We start from the raw sequence: 24,486 nt of genomic DNA, 5'->3' as shown, positions 1-24,486 counted from the left end.
ACCACCGCGCCACCAGGGAAGCCCCCTACACAAAGTTTAAGTTAAATTATTTTTGAGGCAGACACCCAGAGGGATACGTTCACTCTTGTCTTCTGTTACAAGGACTTTGGAGGAAGAGTTGAAACAGGCCTGGCTGAACCCTGGCTCCTTGGTGCAGTTGTTTGAGATGTAAGAAGCACACGCAGTGCATGTTGGTTGCCCTCCCTCCCTGGTCCCTGCTGCCCCCAGCTGCCCCCTGTGTTATCACTCGCGCCAGAGGTGCTCTGCTCCTTGTGTCACCCCTCTTGCATGCCTGCCCGGTCCACAAGCGCTGCGGACATTAATCCTGGGTTTCCTTGGACCTGCTCAAAGGGCAGATCCTGTGGCCCATCAGAATCCTGGGGGCGAATAGTGTGGGGATGAGGCATGTGAAGAGGGATGGAGAGCGGCTGTGGCCAGCTTCGTGACATCAGAATGGGAGGCATCTGCCTCCTTTAGAGAAGGGGCCAGCGTCCCCCGGCCCGACACCCTCTCTTGGCATCCAGGCATGCAGTGGAGCCTCCTGAATGTGACGGGGTGTCTGTAGTCCCTAGGTGAACCCACTGATGGAGCAGGCCAGGATTAGCTCATAGGCTACCACACAGACCAGAGCAGATTCCACCCTGGTTGCTTTCTGCTGCATCAGAGGCTGCAGGAAGACATTTGTCCCTTGACCCTTTCATTCTTCTCTACGTGGAGCTGAGGCCATGCTCGTCTTCTGTTTCTGACCTCCTTTGAAGCTGCATCTCTCCATGCGGGAGGAATGATATTTGAGCCGAAGGAAGCTGACACATGCCATTCCAGTCCGCATAGCCCTGGCACCCTAATCTCTCCAAGACAAGATGTTCCAACAGGTGGGCAATCCTTCTCTTTTAAGACCTATCTTATAAGAGGAGAATTTCCTTCCTTCTTAATCTCTGGAAGAAGGCGATGCAGTCAGACAGGCATCAGCCTTAAGGAGAATTTCTGAGTGTGCCAAGTGTGTCTTTGATGCCATTCTGAAGGACGCAGCTCAGTGTAGTGGGAAGGGCGCCAGTGTTGGAACTGCACGGATCAGGATCTGGTCCAGCCTTAGTCCCTTGCTACCCTTGTATCATTGGTCAGGTTACTTAAATTTCTGAGCCTCATTTGCCTCATCTGTAAAAGGATGATGTTAATAATAACTCACTGTTAGTGATGAGGAAGAAGCAAGATGATGTACGCAAAGGGCTTGGCATGTAGTAGCCAACTGAAAAGTGCCCCTCACGGATGCTCTACAGTCCCCAAGCCCAGTCTCGGGTACAGGGCAGCCCTTCTCAGGAGGCTCCAAATCACATTTATTTTCTTCCCTTGTCTCTATTGAAAACACTTATCCTCCCGTTACTGCTGATCTCTATTTCGGAGTCAAGGGGGAAAAAAAACCTAAATAATTCTCCATAAGATGTGACTAAATGATAATCTAACTCGCTGAGAGGTGATTTCAGCCTAAAGGGGAAACTTTAACTCAAGGGAATTTCTGTTACTAAGAGAAGTCTTTCAGGTGGTAGGCGTGGGTTCCCATGGTTTCTGAGCAGTTTTCTGCTTTACCCATGTTCCCCCAAGTGAGGCCCCAACGTGCCCTCTCTCCCCTGCAATCCTCACCTTGTAGCTGTAGCCCTGTTTTCACTCCCTCTTGGACTAAAACTCTTTTTTTTTTTTTATTTTTTAAAGAAGATGTTGTGGGTAGGAGCTTATTAATTAATTAATTTATTTTTGCTGTGTTGGGTCTTCGTTTCTGTGCGAGGACCTTCTCTAGTGGTGGCAAGCGGGGGCCGCTCTTCATCACGGTGCACGGGCCTCTCACTATCGCGGCCTCTCTTGTTGTGGAGCACAGGCTCCAGACATGCAGGCTCAGTAGTTGTGGCTCACGGGCCCAGTTGCTCCGCGGCATGTGGGATCCTCCCAGATCAGGGCTCGAACCCGTGTCCCCTGCATTAGCAGGCAGATTCTCAACCACTGCGCCACCAGGGAAGCCCTAGACTAAAACTCTTGCCCTGATAATTTGTTCTCCTGATTCTTAGTCCTCCTCTTGGGCTGTGTGCTGAGGCAGCTTGCTTATCTATTCATCTTAAAGAAATCAGAAGTAACAGTTTTAGCGTTTAACTCTTTCTAGCTTTTCATGGTGATTTCCATAAACTATTCCACTTCTTAGAGGAAAATAAAATAAATAGTTAAATAAAAGACTGGTCAACTTTTTGTCTTTGTCTATCACCAGTGGATTGTCTAGCTTTCTCTTAAACCAGAGTGGCAAACAGGCCAACTGTTCTTGGTTGTTAATCATTGCCTGGGGTACTTGAGTGTTGAGAAAGCTTCTGAGGTTGTGTCTATTTGAGATCGAAAAACATGTCATGCTTGATTAGTGATGTCTGCTAGAGGCACAGGAAGGGAAGTGCAGTGCTGACTACATTATTTGTCATGCCTCTCTCCAACTCTCTAGACATTAGTCATTTCATCATTTCTCTCTTCATTTGCTCTCCCAGTTGAGTGCGGTTGGGGTATCAAAGAAGGTACTTGCAAGCCAGGTTTACTCTGGTAATGATTTAGCCTGGCTGAAGCATGATGCCAACTAAAACTTATTTTCTGTAGATTTCATAATTATCCTATTCTTGAGGCCCATTCATATGAATAATTAAGAGTTCTTATAAAGTCAGGGTTTTTGGATCCTGGGGTCCATAAACAGCATCAGGATTTGGTTCATTCAGAGAAACTACTCAGAAGATCTTGCCTTTTCATCTCTAAAGAGCCGTGAGCATGTGAACCGTTTGCAAGGAAATGAATTGCATTCATGAGTCACTTGAACAGCACAAAGCAAACCAAAGAGCTGCCTCTAATAGTATTGGCTGTTGTATCCACTTTGCCTTTATTCTAAATGCCTGTTTTCCAGGTAGCCTGATGGATGAATCACACTATGTTCCGAGAGAAGCGGAAAAACAGCCTGGAGAAGATGGGTCACTTACGTGGGGTTTCGGGTTATTCTTCTCCAAGGTTACCATTAGAACCCATTTGAAAACATTAAAATGAAAGCCATTCTTGAAAAATAGGCACCCGGTGTGTGGCATGGCTTAGCTTTGCCCGCTCACCTCTCCCACTGGGAAACTGAACTAGTCTTTGGATGTTGAAAGTCGAAGGGCTAACAGCTCTTCCCCCAAGTGTTGTTTATCCTCTTTTCTTCCCCAGGGTGGGAGGAGAGGTGGGGTGGATAGTCAGATAAGTTTTTCTGTGAATTTAGGAGAAACTGGCCAGCTCTCTCTGACCTCCATTTTTTTCTGCACTGTTGGCGTGTCTGTGGGTGGTTACTGGTACCAAGTGTTCTCCGCTAGGGTAACTGCAGGCAGGTTTAGGTCATACCTTGGTTTTGAGGCTCTTCTGTGGAGTTACTGAGAAAATATCTAAAATACTTAACAAATCTTGAGCATCTCTTTGAACATCCTCCAGAGTAAAATATATATTTAGAAAGTTTGAAGAAAGCAAATTTTTTAAAGTTTATCAATACTATCCAAGACTACTGTACAACGATAATCCAATAATAGCAACAAAACTCCCATCACCATTTGGCATCTCCTCTTCCTCTTTCCTTGCTGTATAGTGTATAAAAGGGGGAGGGGGACTTTAACCTCTTACTTTTGGGAGTCTGATATATTTTTTATAAGCTGATTCTGCTTGGAGGCAGGCTCATAAGTACCCGGGGAATGTATACCTCATCCTCATTTCTGTTCTCCTCTAATTTGCCTAAATGTTGCCTAGTTTTCCTCTGAAATGCAAAGGTTAGGATTATTCAACCATATGGGGCACCAGTTCTTTTTTTCTGTAACATTTCTGGGAAAGCAGATTTTGACTCAGTACTGCCAACCAGAAGTATATGAGCTCCTTTGCTGGTGGACCAAGGAAAGGTGTATGACAGGCATGAAAGATCATCATGGCAAAAGAAGAAACTACAAGAGGGCTTTCTCAGTGACCTGACCTAGGTGTGAATTACCTGAGCTGGTATTTAAAAAGGGAGAGGGGAGGGAACACGTTCATTTGATAATGTACTTTTTTTCTTGCTGGAATGCTAAAAGATCAGAGGAGACATCCGAGGAGCCACAAAGAAATGAAAATCACCTCTAAAAGAGAAGCAGCTTAATGTGCCATCCACAAGCACAGCTGTTTAAGCCAGGGTCATTCTTATACTGGAATCAAGTAAAGGAATGAACAGAATGTTGTGGCTGTGATTTAAACCACAAGGGCTCTCTGGTAGGAGCGTCCTGACCTCACCAGTGACCTGGGACTGAGCAGACTTCTGGAGACCATGGGTCAGAGCACCGGGAGTCCCCTCCAGACCTGAAAGGCCCTGAGTGGGGAGAACCTTCAGACAACGCCCCCGTACACACACATACACACAAGTCGTGATTCTCTGGTGGCTCGTTCCGTGGTCTGTTTTTGGATAACTCCAAACTTGTTCCCAGACCACCTAGCATCTATCCCGAATACAACAAGAAGGGTTTTCATTTAATTTAGTATGAGGCCACATTTAGTAAATTGTTAATAATGCTTCTGATTTATTAATTTAATATGCCATTCCCGTTTTTTTCCTCGTCGATCATTTCTGTTCAAGGAACGATGTAGTAAAATGGGGGTAAATTCTTCTTACTTCGCATGAATGAAATACACCGAGAGTAGGCAGTCTGCTTTACAGTCTCACGTATGAATATTAGAAACATAATGCTGAAGAGTACTGGCTTGCTGAGGATATAGCTGTTTAGGGTTATCTTACGGGGATCTTATACTTAATGACTCTTTCAGAATTGATGACGGAGGAGGGAGAAGGCAGCCCCCTAATGTCCTTTAACTATCATATTATTATTGATAACATAACTAGTCTACTTTTTGTATATTATTTAATACTTTTGAAAATACTTCCACAAGCATCTTTTGCCCGGCAGAGGGTGAACTCCACGTCAGCAAGACTGTGTTTGTTTTTGCCCATCCTTGTACATCTAGCTCTGGCAGAGTGGCCAGTACATAGCCAGGGCTCTGTAATATTGTTTACAGAAAGAAGGAAGGAAGGGGGCAGGAGGAAGGAAGGGGCACAGTCATCTCTCTGCTTCACAGCATCTGCCCTGCCACCATCTTTGTAAGGATGACCGTCCCCTCTTAGCTGAAATTATTGTCCCAGTCTTCCCTGTGTTCCCCCTGCCTCTAGTCAGTCCTGCCCTGCCAGTCTGTTTCCACACCACAGCCAGGCGGATCTTTGTTAAGATGTGATTCTGAATATATCACTCCTTTGTGTTAAGCCTCAACCCTTTATGTTTCCCTGAGGACAAATGATGAAGTCTTAGCATGGCACACAAGTGCTTGGGGCTCTACCCTGCCCACTTGGCCAGCCCCAAGTCTTGCCACTCCTTTCCTTGCATCCTTTTCTCTAGCCACCCTGAACTGCTCGCATTTCCCCACACATGCTAGGCTCCCGCTGGCCTCTGGGCCTCTGTAGATGTTGCACCCTCAGCCTGGAATCCCTTTTGTCTGGTCATCTTAGGACTCTGGGTTTGATGTTACCTCCTCCTGGAAGCCTTCCCTGATAACTCAAGGCTGGGTTGGGTGCCCCTCTCGTGTGACCCCCTAGTTCTCACTGGGATGTAATTGCTTACTTTTCTGCCTTGCTAGATTCCAAAGCTTCCTGAGGCTGGGGACTGTGTCTTAATCATTGCTGAATCCCCTCAGCCATTGCCCTGCCTGGCTCCTCAGGGGCAACTGAGAGATGTTTGTTGAGCTGGTGGAAGAGGGCCCTGTGGTGGAGTTCAACTAGTATGTGAATCAGAGCCGGAAAGATCTTCTCAGTAACTAGCAGTTAACTTGGATCATACTCAAATTCCCCAAGTCTCAGTTTCTCTCTCTGGGAAATGGGATGGAGGACATCGCTTCTGACCTCCAGCAATCGTGAAAATTCCATGAGATGACATAAGAAAGCATTTAGCACAGAGCCTGTCCTGTAATGAGCTCCAGTAAGTTGTTCTTCCTTCCTTCCGTCCCTCCCCGCCTTCCTTGCCAGCTAGGTCAAGCCATGGATTAGAGTCATAGAATTCCCGCATCAGAGTCAGGTTCACGGCAGTGGTTCTAAACCATCTGCCAGGCGGCTAAGACACCTTTTAAAAGTACACACTCCGGGGCCTCACCCCATGGTTCTGGGATGGGGTCCAGGAATCTGTATCTTTTTCAGATTGCTTGTACTCAGCCATGATTGGGAACCTTTGACCTAGTCCAACTTGTGACCAATAACAGGAATCCCACTTACATAGCCCTTGCTGGAACACCTTGGGGATGGGCAGCTCAGTGCATTTTGGAGTTCTCTTTGCTGTCGGGCAGCTCCTTGAATGTTAGAAACCCTCACTTACCTACTGGGCCTAATTCTGCTTCCAAATGACACCTAGCCTTTAGTCCTGGGTCTGCCACCTAGAGACAAATGGATTAAGTTCACACGTCTTCCCATAGCCATTCTTCAGATATTTGAAGTTACTACCATGTCCCTTCAAAGGTTTTTCTTTTCCAGGCTAAACATTCCTGTTCCTATAAACTGGAGTTTGCTGACTGGCGCCTGTGGGCTACATCCGGTCCACAGATGTGTTTTGTTTGGCCTGGGGTGTTTGAAAAATACTGAATAAGTTTCCAACGTTTAAAAATCAGGGCATTTGCTGAAAAGTCTGGAGCTCTAGCATCTCTTGAAAACTCAAAAGATCTGGAGCCGCAGTTCCAGCTTTGGATGGGATGTAAGTTCTCCAGATTGTTGCACTCTCAAACACTCCATAGTTTTGTCTCACCCCCGCTAATTAAATCATTACATCATGGGTTTTTCAGACCTTTCGTTACTCCTGTTACCTTTTCCTATCTGTGCTCCAGAGTGTCAAGTGGTCTCATTTTTTAAAAAAGTTCTTTATTTTTATGATTATAAGAATAATATTTAATAATAATTTAATGATATTTAATAATAAAAACAATAGGAAATTTGGGAAATTATGGGAAAATGTAAGACAGAAAATGTATCTGTCCACATACCGTGTGTGACAATTTTATACATTTCCTTCCAGCGCTTGTTCTTCTGTGCATATTTATATATTGTGAAGCTGGGATCACACTAGAAGTAGTTTCATAGAGTGCTTTTTCCATATTTTCCGCATCTCATTAAATTCCCTCACAAGATCAATTTTAATAACTAAAAGATGCTGTTTTATGTATTGTGCCTTTTTCTGATGGTGGTAAAATACACATAACATGAATAAAATGTACCATTTTAACCATTTTATTTTATTTATTTTTATTTCTGTGGCCGTGCCATGCGGCTTATGGGATCTCAGCTCCCCGACCAGGGATTGAACCTGGGCCACGGCAGGGAAGGGCCGAATCCTAACCACTAGGCCACCAGGGAACAACCTTTTTTAAGTGTACAGTTCAGTGGCATTTGCAGTGTTGTGCCGCTAACCCCACAACCCATTCCAGAACATTTCCAAAAGGAAGCCCCGTCTCCATCAAGCAGTCACTTTCATTCCCTCTTCTTCCCAGTCCCTGACAACCACTGATCTGCTTACTCTCTGTATTTGCTTAATCCAGATATTTCATATAAATGGAATCATACAACGTGTGACCTTTTTGTGACCTTTGTGGCTTCTTTCACTTAGTGCGATATTTTCAAGGTTTGTCCATGTTGTGCTATCTATCACTATATGTCATTCCTTTTCATGGGTGAATAATATTCCATTCTACGGCTATACTGCATTTTGCCTATGTATTCATCAGTTGATGGACATTTGGATTATTTCCACCTTTTGGCTATTGGAATAGTGCTGCTATGAACATTTGTGTACACGTTTTTATTTGAATGCCCATTTTCAATTCTTTTGAGAATACATCCCGGAATGGAACTTCCAGGTCATATAGGAGTTCTATGTTTACCTCATTGAGGAGCCTTCAGATTATTTTCCGCGGTGGTTACACCATTTCGTACTCCCATCAGCCATGTTCCAGTTTCTCCACATTCTCACAAACGCTTACTTTTTGTTTTATTTTGTTTTAGCCATCCTAGTGTGTCTGCAGTGGTGTTTCGCTGTGGTTTTGTTTTGTATTTCTCTGATGACTAACGACGTTGAGCTTCTTTTTGTGTGCATGGCACCCATTTGTATATCATTTGGGGCCTTATGTTTTGTAACTTATTTAATAATTTCCCTATAGCTTTTACACTGGTTCCTTTCTAACTTTTGCTCTCATGAATATTGGTGTTATTAATATCTCTATATAAAAATTGTGTGCATATCTAGTTATTTTTGTAGGATGGCTTCCTTGAAGTGCGATTATGGGGTCAAAGGTGTGCTATTTCTAAGGTATTGATATGAAGGATCAGATTCAGTACTGCATGTTTGAGGAGCACATATAAGTTGCCTGGAAAGCCTTTTCAAGTGCCTTTGCTAGGATTTCCATTTCTGACTTACTGCATCAGGCTCATTGGGGTGTGACCCACTTTCCCAGGAGATTCTGATATGCAACCCAGCTGTCACTCATTAGCCAAATTTCTTCTGCACCCATGATGTAGGTCTTTAAAAAAAAAAAAAAGAAGAAGAAGAAGCACTTGAGAACTCCACACTATTGACTGTCCCAGTACCCTGACCAGTTCCAAGCAGACTGGTCCTGCTACTTCCCCAGCTGTGAGCAACATGGTCCGTTGGCAAAGTGAGCTTACCATCACCTGAACCCCCTAGGTGGATTTTTTTCCTCGTAAAATCTGGTCTTCCCCTTCTTGTTCTTTGGGAGTTGATTGTTTTGAACCCATTTTTTTTTCTGGTGAGGAAACAGAGGTTTCTGTTAGCCTTATGACTTGCCCTAGTTTTATAACACCTACTCGCCAGAGACAAAGCAAAACCAGGCCTCTGGCTTCTCAGGTAATTTTTCTACTTCCCTCAGTGACCTCGTTTCGACATTTTTGATTGGTCATGATCCAAGAAGTCAAATGTAGTCGCACATGCCAAATGTACTCAGAGTCTGTAAAAGAGGGAACAGGCTTCAACACGTCTGGGCAGGCCGTGTCTGTCACACGAAACCCTGGTTTTACTGCCTTTGGCCAAGCCCAGTTCTATCCCTGGGAGGAAGAAGGGCAGCCAAAAGTCCTCCTCGGCTGGGACAGCGGGACTGTGATCTCTAAAGAGCTGTGATCATATGGTGCCTTTTAAACCACTGGAGAGTAATGTGGTAACTGGGTAACGGTTGCAAAAAGTTTTGACGTTAGATGTGCAGGGCAGATTCCCAAATCTAGATTTCATCTCCAAAGACACTCATGAGGTCTCCATACCATTTAGTGCCAATGTCAGGGAGAGTGTTGGTGAGGAGAAGGGAGTGTGGAGGCACCAAGAAAGACACCACCTCAGTTACCGTCATTCGGGCCATAGGAGGCATCAGGACACTGGCTGCCTCGCTGGTACCCAGACTCAGACCTCACTCAGTTGTCTTTGTGGATGGGCTGGTACAGTGGAGGTCAAGGGCTTTTTTTGTTTTTTTTTTTCCTACTGCTAAATAGAAACACACAGCAAATTAGGTGTTATTTAAACTCAGTAATTCCCTCTCCTTGTTAAAAAGCCTTATTTTCTGTGCTATGGCTGTCAAGATTATGTCTTTGAACTTGGCATTCAAGGTAACATCCTGGGAGTGAATCTTGTTTTCCTAAAGTTTAAAAAAATATGTTCAAAGCTAATTGTAGACAGGCAAGGGTAGTGAAAACAAAGAAAATTGTAGATTTCCCTGTGGCTCCACCTCCGTTAAAAATTGCTTGTAACTTTTAAATCTCAAGACTTTGAGATGAAAGGGACATTAATTTACGTATGCTGAATTCATTTGCAAAATTGTGTCACAGAGCCACTTATATTCAGTATCAAGGCATAATACCTATCTGGCATACACATGGAACTCTCAAATCTTAGTTACCAATATGATAAAATTGAAAACATGGTATTAGATATATTTTATATTTAGATGAACTTGGTAAGTTGCAAACGTAGCATTGTAGCATAGAGTCAAAGACTAACAGTGTAGTGGTCAGTTTATCAATAACAGCATTTTTTTTTTTCGCTACACGGGCCTCTCACTGTTGTGGCCTCTCCCGTTGCGGAGCACAGGCTCCGGACGCACAGGCTCAGCGGCCATGGCTCACGGGCCCAGCCGCTCCACAGCATGTGGGATCTTCCCGGACCGGGTCACGAACCCGTGTCCCCTGCATCGGCAGGCAGACTCTCAACCACTGTGCCACCAGAGAAACCCAATATAGCAGCATTTTTAATAGGGTTTTTGATTCTCAAAAGAGCTCAGTTTTTTGGTTACACTACAGTCACTTCAGCTTCATCATTACTTTCTTCCGTGTTACTCATGTTCTTTCCCAGATGGACAGGAACAGTTTAAACAACTGCTATTGTTTACAGGGCACAGAACAACGTGGGGGGGTGTGTGTGTGCATGTGCAGGGCTGGGGAGGGGTGTGTAGAGGATGGGGAGAGAAGAGACCTGGGGAGTATTTTCAAGCTTACGCTGGCTGGAAGTAGTACATTTAAATCAATGTTAGTGTAGTGCTCTGTGGCAGCTAAACTTGGGATTTTTTTTATGTCTTTAAGCAGAGGCTGGGTGGGCGTAGAGGAATACGAGAGGGCATGTTTGGAAATGCAGTGACCTAGAGAAGGGCCTGCTTACTGTCCCTCTCCTGAGCATATACGTGGCTCAGGTCAGTGCTGTATCCTGGCTCATTTGTCTCTGAAATACAATTGCTTTTTCTCCATCCATCTAAACTGTTCTCAGGCCTTGGTCAAGTACTGCCTCCTCTGCAGATACCGCCTTGATTTCTTAGCCTTTCCTGTTTCCCCCTTTTCTGAATCAGAGAAGCTTCCTAGAATGTTAGGGCTAAAGGGACCACCGAGCTATCGTTGTGCTGGAGGAAAACCTGGCATCCACTTGTGTGAAGTCTGTAGAACGTGGCTCAGTCCCGTCTTACACGGTTTAATTGTTCTGTGTGGGCTAGGCTTACTTCCTCAGCTATATTTGGCATTCTCTGAGGGAGGGACTGTCACACATTTCTTCTGCATATTTCATAAAAATAGCCTGTAGTAGGTCCTCAGAAAATGCTTTCCGCTCTGGTAGCACTCTTCTGTGAAATGCACTGGCTAGGATGGACACTGATAGAGGCTGTTCGCTGTGCCACCAATTAGAAACAGCCTGAATGCGCAGCCACAGGGAGTATATTATGATCTATCCATATCGTGGAGCATCACATAGCTATGAAAAGAAATGAGTTAATCCTATAGCTAGTGACCTGGGGGATGTCCTCAATATATTCTTGTCCTTGCAGATACCAAGAAAGGGAAATAGTAATATCTCACCTTGGAGATAACAGTGTAGCCTCCTATATCTGTATCTATATTTTGATATATCAGCAAGGACTTGGGGAAAGATGTGGAAGGTACACGTTAGGCTGTTAGTGCTGGTGACGGAAAAGGTTATTACATTTTTTTCTTTACCCTGTCTTTGTATTCTTGCAACAGGGAAACTACTAAGATTAAAAACTAGCAAATAGGGCTTCCCTGGTGGCTCAGTGGTTGAGAGTACGCCTGCCGGTGCGGGGGACACGGGTTCGTGCACCGGTCCGGGAAGATCCCACATGCCGCGGAGCATGTAGGCCCATGAGCCATGGCCGCTGAGCCTGCGCGTCTGGAGCCTGTGCTCCGCAACGGGAGAGGCCACAACAGTGAGAGGCCCGCGTACTGCAAAAAAACAAAACAAACAAACAAAATTAGCAAATATAAGACAAAGAGAAAATGCGTACAGGTTTTTATGTATTAGAAAGTCCCTTTCCCGTAATACTTCTACTTTTCAAACTTTGCATGATTAAAAAAATTAGTTTTATTCTTTGACTAAATTTTAGAATTAGGAAATAAAGACAGCATTATACTTAAGTTGGGTCTTTTTTTTGTTTGTTTTTTTGCTTTTTGAGCTTATGACATAAAGATAAGTTCTCTTTTCACCAAAACCTAAACTATGAAGGTAGCACCAAAACCGATAGCCTGGCGCTCTGGTTTCTGTGGTGCAGTGGGGAGAGAAGTAGCAGGTTGGTTGTACAGATGTAGGATGCCAGCTGACTTCAGAGCCCTAGGAACTTCCTATCCCAGAGCTGAACAGAACAGAGTAGGCAACTGGAGATGCTTGCACAAGTGGAAAAGGGAAGAAAGCAAATGCTGCAGAACTTCCGGTGCTCCTCCGCCGATGGTCGGGGCAGCTCTGCTCCAGAGAGCCCTGCGTGTCACCCAGGAAGTTGGTGAGAGCCTTTCTGAATGGAGACGGCCATGCTTGAGCTGGCTTGCCCTTGTTACATTAAAGGTGGAGGTAGCTCTTTTACCTTTTAGTCCCTAATAACTAAGGGACTCTATCCCAGGACCTCTCACCCAGACTGTTGTTGTGGTCTCCTAACTTGTTGAACCACTCTAGTCTTTTCTTCCAGTTCATCACACAATCCATTTCCAGAATGATTGCTCTAAAGCACAGCTCTCAGGTAACTCCCTTGCTCAAAAACATGCATGGCTCCCCAGCTCTAGAGAGGAGAGTCCAAATCTCTAAACCTGACATTCAGAGCCTTCTAGAATAGGATCCCTGTCTACTTCTCAGCTTACCTCACTTCTCTCGGGCTCCGGCCAAATGAAAGGGTTCCTGTGCATGTTCAGTCTTCTGTTCACGTTCTCCTGAGGTGGGAGCACTCCCTTCCCATTCATCCATCTCTACCTGTTTAAATCCTCTCTAAGCTTCAATATTCGTTTCAAAGGCTACATCTTTCAGGAAGCCAGGTGTAACCTCTTTCGCTTTCTTCTTCATGTACTTCTTCTATGGTACTTACCTTACACTCAGGTTGTCTACTTCTTCTTGCACCTTGGTAACTTCATCAAGGGGGAGACTGGCTGTAACATCTCAGTGTCTGAATTTCTCACCCTTAGTAAATTTCCTACATTTAATCAATCTTTGTTGACTTGAATTGAATGTGGTTGTTATCTGAAATGTACCAGATTAATTTTTAAAAAACGTATCATTCACTTCTTGTTGGCAGGGTGCTGTGCAGAGAAATAAAGGAAATACGAACTGGGTTGGTGTCCCTGCAAGGAAATACCGTGTGACTCTCCTTTTTTGCAAAAGTTCCCATTTTATATTATCTAATGTTTTTCAGTCTCTTGGACTGCTTTCTTCCTGCCGTCTTATCATTTCCCTTTGATATCTGTCATGGAGTGCCCTTGCCATGACACTGGATGGGGAAATTGGAAAGATGCCTCCAAGAAGACTACCCTGACAGGGTCCCTTATAGACTTGCATTCCTTGTAACTTTCCTGGTTTTGTGCGCAGCAGGGGACCCTTCAGGCATCTCAGGCAGAGACTAATGGAGGTCCTGGTCAACCCACTGCCTTAGATTTGAGAGTGGCTTGAGCAGCCAAGGCCAGGAACTTGAGTCCGTTTTGCACATCTCCATAATCCCTCACCTGGCTCCCTGTGGAGAAGTGGTGAGAGTTGAACTGCTATCTCCCTTTCCAAGGAATGCGTATGGAATTCAAAGAAAAAGGATTACAGAAATGAAGGAGAGGTTTAAAGGGAAAAATCTCATGGGCTTTGGAAAGACTTGATTAGGCAAAAGGTGGCTTTTGAGAGAATCCAGGTTCTAACAAATTAGACAAACCCAATCTGGAGTTTGCCCGAATCATGAATAACTTTATGTGATTGAGTTAGTTCATATCTCTCATGTGTGGTCATTCCATCCCCCTCAGATATAACAAGAAATTGCCACCTTCCTGATGAATGCCTTTTATTTCTACACATCGATTTTGTTTTTGTTTTTGTTTTTTTTTTTTTTTTGCGGTACACGGGCCTCTCACTGTTGTGGCCTCTCCCATTGCTGAGCACAGGCTCCGGACGCGCAGGCTCAGCGGCCATGGCTCACGGGCCCAGCCGCTCCATGGCATGTGGGATCTTCCCGGACTGGGGCACGAACCCGTGTCCCCTGCATCGGCAGGCGGACTCTCAACCACTGCGCCACCAGGGAAGCCCGATTTTGTTTTTAAAGGCTGCTTGAATTGCTTTATTTAGCTTCCAGTTTCCAGTAATTCTCAAAAGTTATTATTACTCTAGATCGCAAGAGGATATTACTGTAATTAACCTTCTGTCATGTTTTTTCTTTAGGAATACTATTTTACCATTGTCCTTATGATAAGGGATGTACATACCAGATATCAATAAAAAGTTGTTTGTACAATGCATCCTAAAACTGAGAACCGCTTTCTGTATCTGAACAAAGACGTTACACTGAATACACTTATCACCCTGAAAACCATCTTCTGGCCATATATAATTTTTTCCCCACAAAAATCACTAAAATGGCTTTTATTGATTAATGTTATTAACTCACCCCACATTAAAAAAATATTTGAAGCCACATTAATTCAGTAGACTCTAAGATACAGTTATACAAAGAATGTAAATAAAACACTAAGATAGGAAATAAAACCGCTATAAAAATTTCTCAAAACCAGAAACCGTTGTAGAAGTAAGTTCTTTTTGTTTCACTAAAATTACATTGATTTAAATATGCTGCACACACTAACCTATCGGATCCAGTGTGCTCTTGCTTAAATTAACTTTTTTGAAAGGTTAACTCCTGAACACTGTTTAATTAACTTAGCTGAAGTTGAGATTTGGTCTCAAGCCATTTCGAGCTAGACGGAGTGAAAAAAGATGTGGGGAGTTGGCAGCAGATCCCAATACAAATATGGCATTTGGCAAACTATGTCTGTGCTGTTTTGCTTTGCTTTTCTCTTTATGGTTGTGGCCTATTTTTGAAATGCTGTGATTTAAATTCAGTGCCCAAGTGACAAGTCTGATGAAACAGAACTTATTTCCCTGGAGGTTCTGTTGGGGGAAAGGCGGAAGTGTTCCAGGCACTAAAGGAAGTAACCTCAATTTCACCTGGAAACAGCAGTGTCTCGGGGCAGGAGATTTGGGCTATAAAGGAAAGTGGCGCAGCTGCTGAGCCAAATTTGAATCCAGGAACAGAGCAACATCAAAGAACTAAAAACAGTATCTGTCGTTTCCACTATATCCCTGTAAGTTGTAATCGGGGAGCCCGAGATAAATGGAGATCGGAAAGTTCTCTCCTGAGATGCCTTGGATTGTGGCGATGGTCTTCTAACTGGGTTCTCTAACTCCACTCTCCTCCTCCAATGCTCAGCCCACACTTTGGCCAGATAGGGGTTTGCAAAGCCTCTGTGCTATTTTCTTGCTCAAGACCTCCAGTTCCTGTTTGCCCAGAAGATTAGGTTAAAACTCCTTCTGATTAGGGCTGAGTAATATTCCATTGTATATATGTGCCACAATAGACCTAGAGTCTGTCATACGGAGTGAAGTAAGTCAGAAAGAGAATGACAAATACCGTATGCTAACACATATATATGGAATTTAAGAAAAAAAATGTCATGAAGAACCTAGGGGTAAGACAGGAATAAAGACACAGACCTACTAGAGAACGGACTTGAGGATATGGGGAGGGGGAAGGGTGAGCTGTGACAAAGCGAGAGAGGCATGGACATATATATACACTACCAAACGTAAAATAGATAGCTAGTGGGAAGCAGCCACATAGCACAGGGAGATCAGCTCCGTGCTTTGTGACCACCTAGAGGGGTGGCATAGGGAGGGTGGGAGGGAGGGAGACGCAAGAGGGAAGAGATATGGGAACATATGTATATGTATAACTGATTCACTTTGTTATAAAGCAGAAACTAACATACCATTGTAAAGCAATTATACCGCAATAAAGATGTCAAAAAATAAATTAAAAAAAAAAAACAAAAAAACCTCCTTCTGTTGGCTGCATGACACAGGGAGGTGAGCTCCGTGCTTTGCGACCACCTAGAGGGGTGGGATAAGGAGGGTGGGAGGGAGATGCAAGAGGGAGGGGATATGGGGATATACGTATGCATATAGCTGATTCACTTTGTTATAAAGCAGACACAAACACAACACTGTAAAGCAATTATGCTCCAATAAAGATGTTAAACAAACAAAGATCTCCTTCTGCTGGCATGGAGCTTCCCCTAACCCAGTTATTTATTTATTTACTTTTTTCTAACCTCATCATCTACTATTCTCCAGCATGAAAGATATTCTCCACAGTCTCATTCAAAATCCAGCTTAATACCTATGTCTCCTTTCTGATAACTCAATCCACACGGACCTACCCCCCACCCCAAGTTTGAAAGATCGTAGCTATTTGTTTTCTAACTTTTGGCAAGATTGTTTTATTGTTAGTTATTTTGTTAGGAGTGACTGTATCTAGAAATATATATACGTATATCGTCACTATATGGTGTATACACGCACACATAGAGAGAGAATAGATATGGTAGCATTTTCCCTGAGTGAGTTGTTAGGTGTAAATTTCTCCATAGAAAGTTCATTGAAATTGAGACTGAATTACTGGTTAAGAATTATATATAATATATTCTGTATTAATTGTATTATATTGTATTTGTATTGTATTAACATGACATGTGAGAGAGAGAAAGTACTGAAGTGGGAGAATCTGGAAAACTAAATCCTAGTCAACTTTGCCGCTAACAGGCAAATCATTCGACCCCCTCACAGCTCCAAACGGGATTAATCTCCTTTATGACCATCAGGAGAGCATAAAGGAAAAGTATAATCGTGCTTATTTACAATAACCTTAAATAGTAAAATTATGATTTCATGTCCCATCCAGTGGACATAAATATGTGGCACAGCCGGATTAGTCAAGAGATGGTGTATTATTCAGGTGAGTTGCTGTTCTTTTGGTTTTACAGATTAGACCCCTGAGTACAGAGAGGTTGTGCACCATTTTTGAGGTTGGCCAGGGTAACAAAGGCCAAATCAAGCTCAGTGTGATTTTTACTCCCCTTCCTGTATGTGAACGCTATTTTCCCCAGCGTGATGGGCCCCTCCGCTTTACTGGTGGTGTTGAGTGGGTTATCATCCTAACTTGATTTATATGCTCTGTAATTTTTAAGGAAATCTCCCTGGATCCCTTATTTTCCCTACTGTAGGGTGGATGGACATAAATGCACTTGTCTATGAAAGTTTTTGAGCTTGTTACCTCAAAATCCACACTAATCGCTATTTTTATTAAGCATTGGCCCTGCACAGGAGGCACTGCATATATTATGTCATTTCTTAAAACACATCTTATAAAATGGCTACAGTAGCCCTATTTTGTAGATGAGGAAACTATGGCTAAGATTTAATCCCAAGTCAGTCTGATACCAAACATAGGAGGAATCTAATAGGAATAGGAGGAATCCATAGGAATCCATAGGAATCTCCCTCCTATGGCAGAAAAAAAGAGAGAGATCTCAGGTATGTAAGATCAACATTGCTTCCAGATTTCAAGCTAACCGATGCTGTTGTTTCGTCATTTCCTTTTACCTAACCTTTTGTGAGTAACTAGTAGCAAAGTCGACACGCCTGGGTTTCATTTTCCCTCGGACCAGCTCTCCTCTCGTGAAGGTGCTAATGAGCGCTCTTAAAAAGCAGAGAAATAGCCAAGGAGGATCTCAGGAAAGGAAGGTGCGACAAAGGATGTGAATTTTCCAAAAACTGAATGATTGGTCCTTGAATAACTATATCATAGTCAATGCCTATGTGTTATTTTCATTTTGGAAAAGGTTAGATAAATTAATTTTTCCACTTTCTGATTAAATATAGTTCTTCTTTCACAGTATTTAAGTATAAAGTTAATAAATAGCTACCTATAGGGAGGGTATTACTGATACTTGGAATTTTATGCTTCTGTTTTTAATAATCGGAAATATTATAGACACTCTGCAGCATAGTTTGTAGGAGGCATTTTCAGACATGTAGTCTTGCATTAAAAAATGTTTATGAGGACTCAGTATATTTTGTACAGTTCTTAAGGGAAACAGATTTTGATTTTATTATCATCATTGTCTTTCTATGATGGAGTGAACTTCTCCCCAAGTAGAGTGATCTATATTCAGGAAGCACTCAATGGCATCCTTTCAGTGGATCACACAGCAGGAGCCACATGAGTAGAGCTAACAAGTTCTGTCCGTTAAATCTAGTGACTTGAACGAATTTTTATTATCCTTTTGTAAAAATGTAAGCACTGCCTTACACAAAAACCAGTTGTTACCTAACGAAGTATTTCAACATGTTCATATATGTTGATAGTTTCATATGGCCAGATGACTGCTGCATCAGCTATTAGCTACTAATAACATGCTCCCATCCTGCTTTAATGACATTCTGTACTCAGAATACTTAAGTGTGGACAGATGTTTAGGAATATCATTTTTCCCTCTTGGCTATTGATTGACTCCCAACACCCACTCCTGATTAGAATGCAAGATGTTTTCTTTTAGACTTGGAGTCTTTAATTACCCAATCTAATTAGAAAAAGACAAGCAACACATCAAGAATTTGGAATGTAATGCGGGAGCATCTTCTTGGACTTCTTACCGTGGACTGTATTTCCAGATGCTCAGTGACAGCCTCTGTCACTCTGTTTATCTTCCAAAGCCAAAGTGTTAGTAAAGAACACGCAGCTCTGACAAAGAGAAAGTGAAATGCACTATACAGTGGTTTTAGCCAAAATCAAATTGACGGTTTCATTAGGAGATTTTGGAGGGGTGACCCGCGACCTCATTGCAGGACAGGATGGGGTGGATCCTCTAAACCAGCTGTGCTTTCTTCATAGAACCCCTGATGGGCTTTATTCCTAAACCAGTGGCATATCTAGTAGCACTTTTTAAAAGTGAAATTGAGGAAATAATTGAATTGGGTTTTGCACATGGTGAAAATAATTCTTTAACACCTGGGTTTTAAATGGCTTTATTCTTACTTCCTAAAAACCTGGACCCTCAGGAATCAATAGGAAAGGTTTTAAAATTTTTGTTTTTGGGTATAATAATGTTTGTGTTTACTTATTACTAAGTGCTCTCTCAGAAGCTTAAATTCTTTTATGTCTTGAACAAAGTGGATCCTCCAGCTACCTTATTCCGCAACCTGAACATTTACTCTTATCTCCCAGGTAACAAATTACCGTCTTGCTCCCCCTAGTGGAATTGTAACTCTGCTTCAGAGTTTAAGAACACTGTTATCAGTACATGTTTGATTTAGCATCTTATTTTGGGGAATTGGATATTTTCCTAGTTTGTTCTCAAACATCCAGAATAAAATAGAAAAATATTGCATTGAGTTGAGTGGGCTGATAGGGGATGTGGGTAGCAAAATTGGCGTTTTGCTGATAAATTTTCAGTTCCTAGTGTCAGCAAGGTTGGCTACTTCGTTCATAGTGGCTGCCAAATTCAAGCAGCTTCTGCTCTGCACTTCTGTCTTAGAGGGGTCAAATGTCATCAGCCTGGAAGACAGTCACCTCTAGAAGGCAACTGTTAACACTCCTGGCAAAGATGGTACCGGGCTGAGTTGGTGATATTGAAAGACAAGGACTGGTCCCATCTGAATGTTGACTCCCACTTGTGCCATTGGTAAAGTAGGCCCAGGAAGTATCCTTCTACCTTCTCGATCTACATGAGGGACTGTGCCAGTATCCACAGCACATGGCGGTCATTTCCAGTGTACAGCTGCTAAACATGCTTTAAAAATTCCAGTAATTGAAGCTGAAATTACTGTATATCTCTTCTTAAGAATTTAAGTTTCTTTAGGGAATGATAACCCATGGTTTCACCGCATCAGAATCTCTTTTTCCTGCCCCTATTTGTTTTTCACAACTTTGACCCTTGTAATAAATTTGTGTTTATTCAGATTTGCACACAAAGCACTCCTATTTTGTATATGCTAGCGTTGAAATGTGTGAAGCTTCTAAAAAATTTTTGTACATGCCAAGGCTTAGGACTCTGTTCTTTTGCAAGTAAGGCCTTGTCAAGGTCAAGGTAAAAGGTGTAAAAGATACAGTGATCACCAAATGAATAGTCAACAGGATATAAGTACTTGGTACTTATGAGCGAGAATATTGTATTTAGAATATCCCCCCTTTCTTTTTTTTTTTTTTTAGAATATCCCCCCTTTCTTAAAATCATGTAATAGCGACCGTATTTAGAAATATTTTTCAAAATATTTATTCTCAGGGCAAGTGTTTACCTAGGGAAAAATAAAAGAGCAAGATCTGATTAAAATCCCAACAAAAGGGAATGCCGAAGTGTTCTATGGGCATGTTTTATTTGGGAGTGTGGAGAAAAAAAAGAAACACCCGTACTGTTTTTTTTTGTTTGTTTGTTTGTTTTTAAATACCACTGGCTCAAGAGTTACAGAAATTTAGTTCAAGAACTACATCCATGCAAACACACGGCTTCCATTCAAGCAAAGCATGTATCTGTGAAGTTCTGGTTTGGAATCTCATAATGCCTGGATTAACAGTTGTGAAGACAGAGATGTCACAGTGGCCGCACAGCCCAGCTGGGGTGGAGATGTCCATTTAGCAAGACTTCGGGCTTTGGGGAACCAGCACTTTTCTATTCCACAGGGAGTGTGAGGGATTCGCGAGTGAATCAGCATGTATCTCTGTGTATACGCACATGAAGGTAGATATAGATGTGTACATACATGTACAAATGTAGGCATGTACATGTGGGTATATTCATGTATGTATGTGACTGCAGCTTTGGAAGAGTTACAGCAGTGGCTCAGCTTCTTCCCAATGGATACTAGGAATTCTGGGCGTTGACAATGCTTCCCAAAGCAGCTTTTAGCAGAAGGAAGCTGGGAGGCATTGGGGAAGTGTGCATACCATTCTCTGCTGGGAATTCTCTGCACTGATGATACCCTTCCAGCAGTCTCAGAGACCGAGACTGGGAAGCTCCACATACCACTCCCTGAAGGACTGTGCTGGCATCTTTGTCTGGCAGCATTACAGGGTGGCTCTCCTTGGGAACATTCCAGCCATAGCTTGGAACCCTTGTCTTTCTTGAGAAGTGTGAGGACTGAATATCTTCACGCATTCCTTAGACTCATGAGTGAAGAGAGGCTTTGCTTACCTAGCTCTGTTTCCTTAAAGTGACTAACTAGTGGTGCATTAAACTGGGATGGGTTTGTTTCTCAGGATCTTAACTTTTCAACTGTTGATTGACCACTGTTGACTCAACACTAAAATCTTGTCTGCCTCTGCTTCTCATCCCATGGTTATTGGGGTTTGTTATTTGCTTTCTCTTAAGGTTCAAAAAGGCAGAAAAGTATACACAAGCATTTGGCCACAAGGAGAGCAGATAGAGAATTATGAAATAGATATCCAAGATTCAATATTTTTGTTGAAATCCTGACATTGTGTGACTGCCTTTTTTTACATGAAATATGGTCCTTGCCATGGGGCAGATAGCCTGGAGACGTGGTTAGCAGGTAGTCAGCAAGTGTGGGAAGCAAGTCCTTGTCTTGGGCAGAGTGCCAGCTGACACCAAACTAGTCAAACTTGCATTCTTTTCAAGACTTCTTTCCTGCTACTTAATTGTTGGCAATTTGAGAAACTCTTTGAATCATACACCTTGGCAAGAAGGTAGGATTAAGAGCGTATTGGGGACAAAAAAGAGATACAAATGTCCACTCGCTGGAAACTTTAATGGCAGAGGGAAAACTGTGGACAAATTCCTGGCATATGGAAATATTTATCTGCAATTTAACATTTTTTTATATAATGTTTCCTCAGGGAGTCTTACTATATTCCTACTGACAATACTTATATTGGTCACCGCAAATAACAAGGAACACCTTCAAAACATGTAAGAGAGGCAACAGGCAGGTAAAAAAGAGAAAAGAAAGTTTGTAGGGAAAATCAGGACTTGGAGTCTCACATAGATTCCACGGGGAGAGGTTGAGGCAGGTAATGCTAACCATGTCACCTTAGGCCAGTGCTCTGCAGTTCCCAAGAGCTAAGTGGGTGTTTATTAAAAATCTGGGTTCTCAGATCCCACCCCAGGATCTCCAGGGAAGGGATCTGGGAATACAGTTTTAACAAGCATCTCAGGGGATTCTTAGCTTCGGACAAGTTTGAGAAACTGCCATCATCCTATTGCCTACCAGGACTAAAATATTTCCAAAATGTGTGTGCGCGCGTGCGCGTGTGTGTGTGTGTGTTATTGCCAAGGTTTTTAAAGTTTGAAAAAAAATAGTCAAATAGCCCGTATTGGCATTATAAACATTTCTTAGTGAAAACATCTGTTATTTGTGTAGGGTTGTAGTGTTACAGAGGGTTTTCTCATATATTATCTCAATTGTTCTTTATACCAACCGTTTGAGGGGCTGGGCAACAAAGATCGTGTTCGGCCCCAGATTACACATGGGAAGTGTGCTCCACATGTAGCTGGCAAGTGGCAGAACTGGCTTTGAACAGGATCCTTCACCATGTGGGCAAGCCCAACACCGACCTCTGAGCCCGCGCCTTTTCCTCTTTTCCCCCCACACCCTGATCACCAGGTTGATGGCAGCATTTGTAACATGGATTTGCATACCCACACCTTTGCACACCACGATCCCTCTGCCTACGTGTCCCTCCTGCCCTGTCTGCACACTCAAACCCATTCATTAAAGTGCCTTCCATGAAGCTTCTCTGGATACTCTTCTCACTCTACCACCCAAGCAGAGACAGTTTGTCTTTCAGCTGGGTTTCCATCAAGCTTTACAAATCCTTCTACCATATGTTGGGTCTTGTTTAATATAGGTGAGTTCAATGATACCTGCTCAGTAATGCCTCCCTTCTTGCTCCCCACCCCGCCATTGTACCACTTTATTTATTTTTATTTATTTATTTATTTTTTATTCTACTACAGATGACAAACAGAAATGTTAGCGTTGAATAGCCACTTACTTTAAATAGATGGGAAGTAATCACGTCTAAAACACTCAGTGCTTATTGGCTAAAGCTATGGGAAGCATTCAGGAATGATTTAAAGGGTTGTCCAAACATTGACAATGAATCATTCAGGAGGCCAGAAACGTGGCCATTAACATCCTCTAGGAACAGAATTGTTTAAAGGGACCAGGCAACATTGTCTACTGAGAGATGGGGGGAAGGACAGGGGACTCTATGCACAAAAGCATAGATTTGGTAGTTTCCTTGATAGGTAATTTAAGGGCCTTTCAAGGACATCTTCAACTAGGGGTGATTTTCATGTTATATTCATAGCCCCAGGTTAGATGTGACCGTCTGTCATGGCTTTCAAATCGTATTATAGTTAGTTCTTTCTGCAAATACACCCCCTACTAGACTTCGAGTGAGGGTAAGCCTGAGCCATATTCATCTTTGTCTGCCAATTGATAATTGTTGAATAAACTTTTGGGGGAACATATATCTTCTAGCCATCTGCATCTGAATGCAATCCAATTATTTAATTATAGTTCTAATTCAAATTCTCCTGTGTTTACAGCCACCATTGGTCCAAGCAATCTTCAGCGGTGATCCAGAGGAGATACGGATGCTCATCTACAAAACGGAAGATGTGAATGTTCTGGTAGGAGATGCTCTGGCTTTTCTGGCTCAGACCCTCTTAACCCTTTCTGTGCCATGGACCTCTCTGGTGTCTGGTGAAAGCCCTGTCCTGCTTCTCAGAATTCTGTTTTTAAATGCACTACATAAAATATATAGGGTTCGAATGGAAATCAATTATATTGAAATTCAGTTATCAAATCAGATTTTTCCTATAATAATATATGTGTTTATCAGCACATTTAAATGGCAAGATACAGTCGGAGATCTAATAGTGACCATAATTTAAAAATAGTGGTGAGCCTGATGAATATTTTGTGCTACCTACCACTCTAATGTGGTATGAATGTGATTTCTGCTGACACTACTGAGGTTTGCTGCCCGCATTCATAATGTGAAGAAACGTGGAGTTTCCATTAGAAGTTAGTGAAAATAGAGACAGAAAATGTGTACATCTAGAACCCTTGCCCTACAGCAGGGATTGACAAACTATGCTGTGTCACCTGTTTTCGTACAGACTACCAGCTAAGAATGTTTTTTATTTTTTAAATAGCCGAAAAAAGAATGAAAAAAGAATACTTTGTGACACAGGGAAACTCTATGAAATGCAAATTCTGATATCTACAAGTAAAGTTTGGTTGGAGTACGGGCAACGCAGCCTTCATACTGCAGCAGCAGAGTTGAGTCGCTGTGACAGAGATAGTATGTGGCCTGAAAAGCCAAAAATATTCACTCTCTGGCCCTTTAGAGGGAAATTTTGCTGCCCTCTGCTCTGGAGGGTCCATGAACCTGGAATCAGTGGATAGACTTGGCATTCTGTGTGCACCCTGAAATCGTGTGTAATATGTGTGTGCACTTGTGGACATATTTTTTTCTGTGAAAGGGTCAAGGCATTTCATCAAATTCTTAAATGGGTCTATGACCCCCCCCCCCCCCAAAAAT

At 42.7% G+C, this 24,486-nt stretch overlaps 1 protein-coding gene across 2 annotated transcripts in view; it reads left to right on the top strand.

Annotated features, from left to right (window-relative positions):
* The window catches only part of ANKRD44 (ankyrin repeat domain 44), a 307,899-nt gene that overhangs the window by 92,526 nt on the left and 190,887 nt on the right, over positions 1-24,486 (top strand). Inside the window, exon 2 of one of the 2 annotated variants that reach the window (XM_024763443.1) lies at positions 23,486-23,569. In XM_024763443.1, coding sequence (XP_024619211.1) covers positions 23,534-23,569 — 36 coding nt within the window. In that variant the 5' untranslated portion in view covers positions 23,486-23,533. Of the gene's footprint in view, positions 1-23,485; positions 23,570-24,486 lie in introns of those variants that run through there. The other variant, XM_024763444.1, reaches the window with a different exon arrangement.

The sequence above is a fragment of the Neophocaena asiaeorientalis genome, unplaced genomic scaffold (genome assembly GCF_003031525.2).
Source record: "Neophocaena asiaeorientalis asiaeorientalis breed wild unplaced genomic scaffold, Neophocaena_asiaeorientalis_V1.1 scaffold844, whole genome shotgun sequence".
Classification (NCBI taxonomy): domain Eukaryota; kingdom Metazoa; phylum Chordata; class Mammalia; order Artiodactyla; family Phocoenidae; genus Neophocaena; species Neophocaena asiaeorientalis.
The sequence above is the reverse complement of the archived record's forward strand: the minus strand, read 5'-3'. Positions and strand labels throughout refer to the sequence as shown.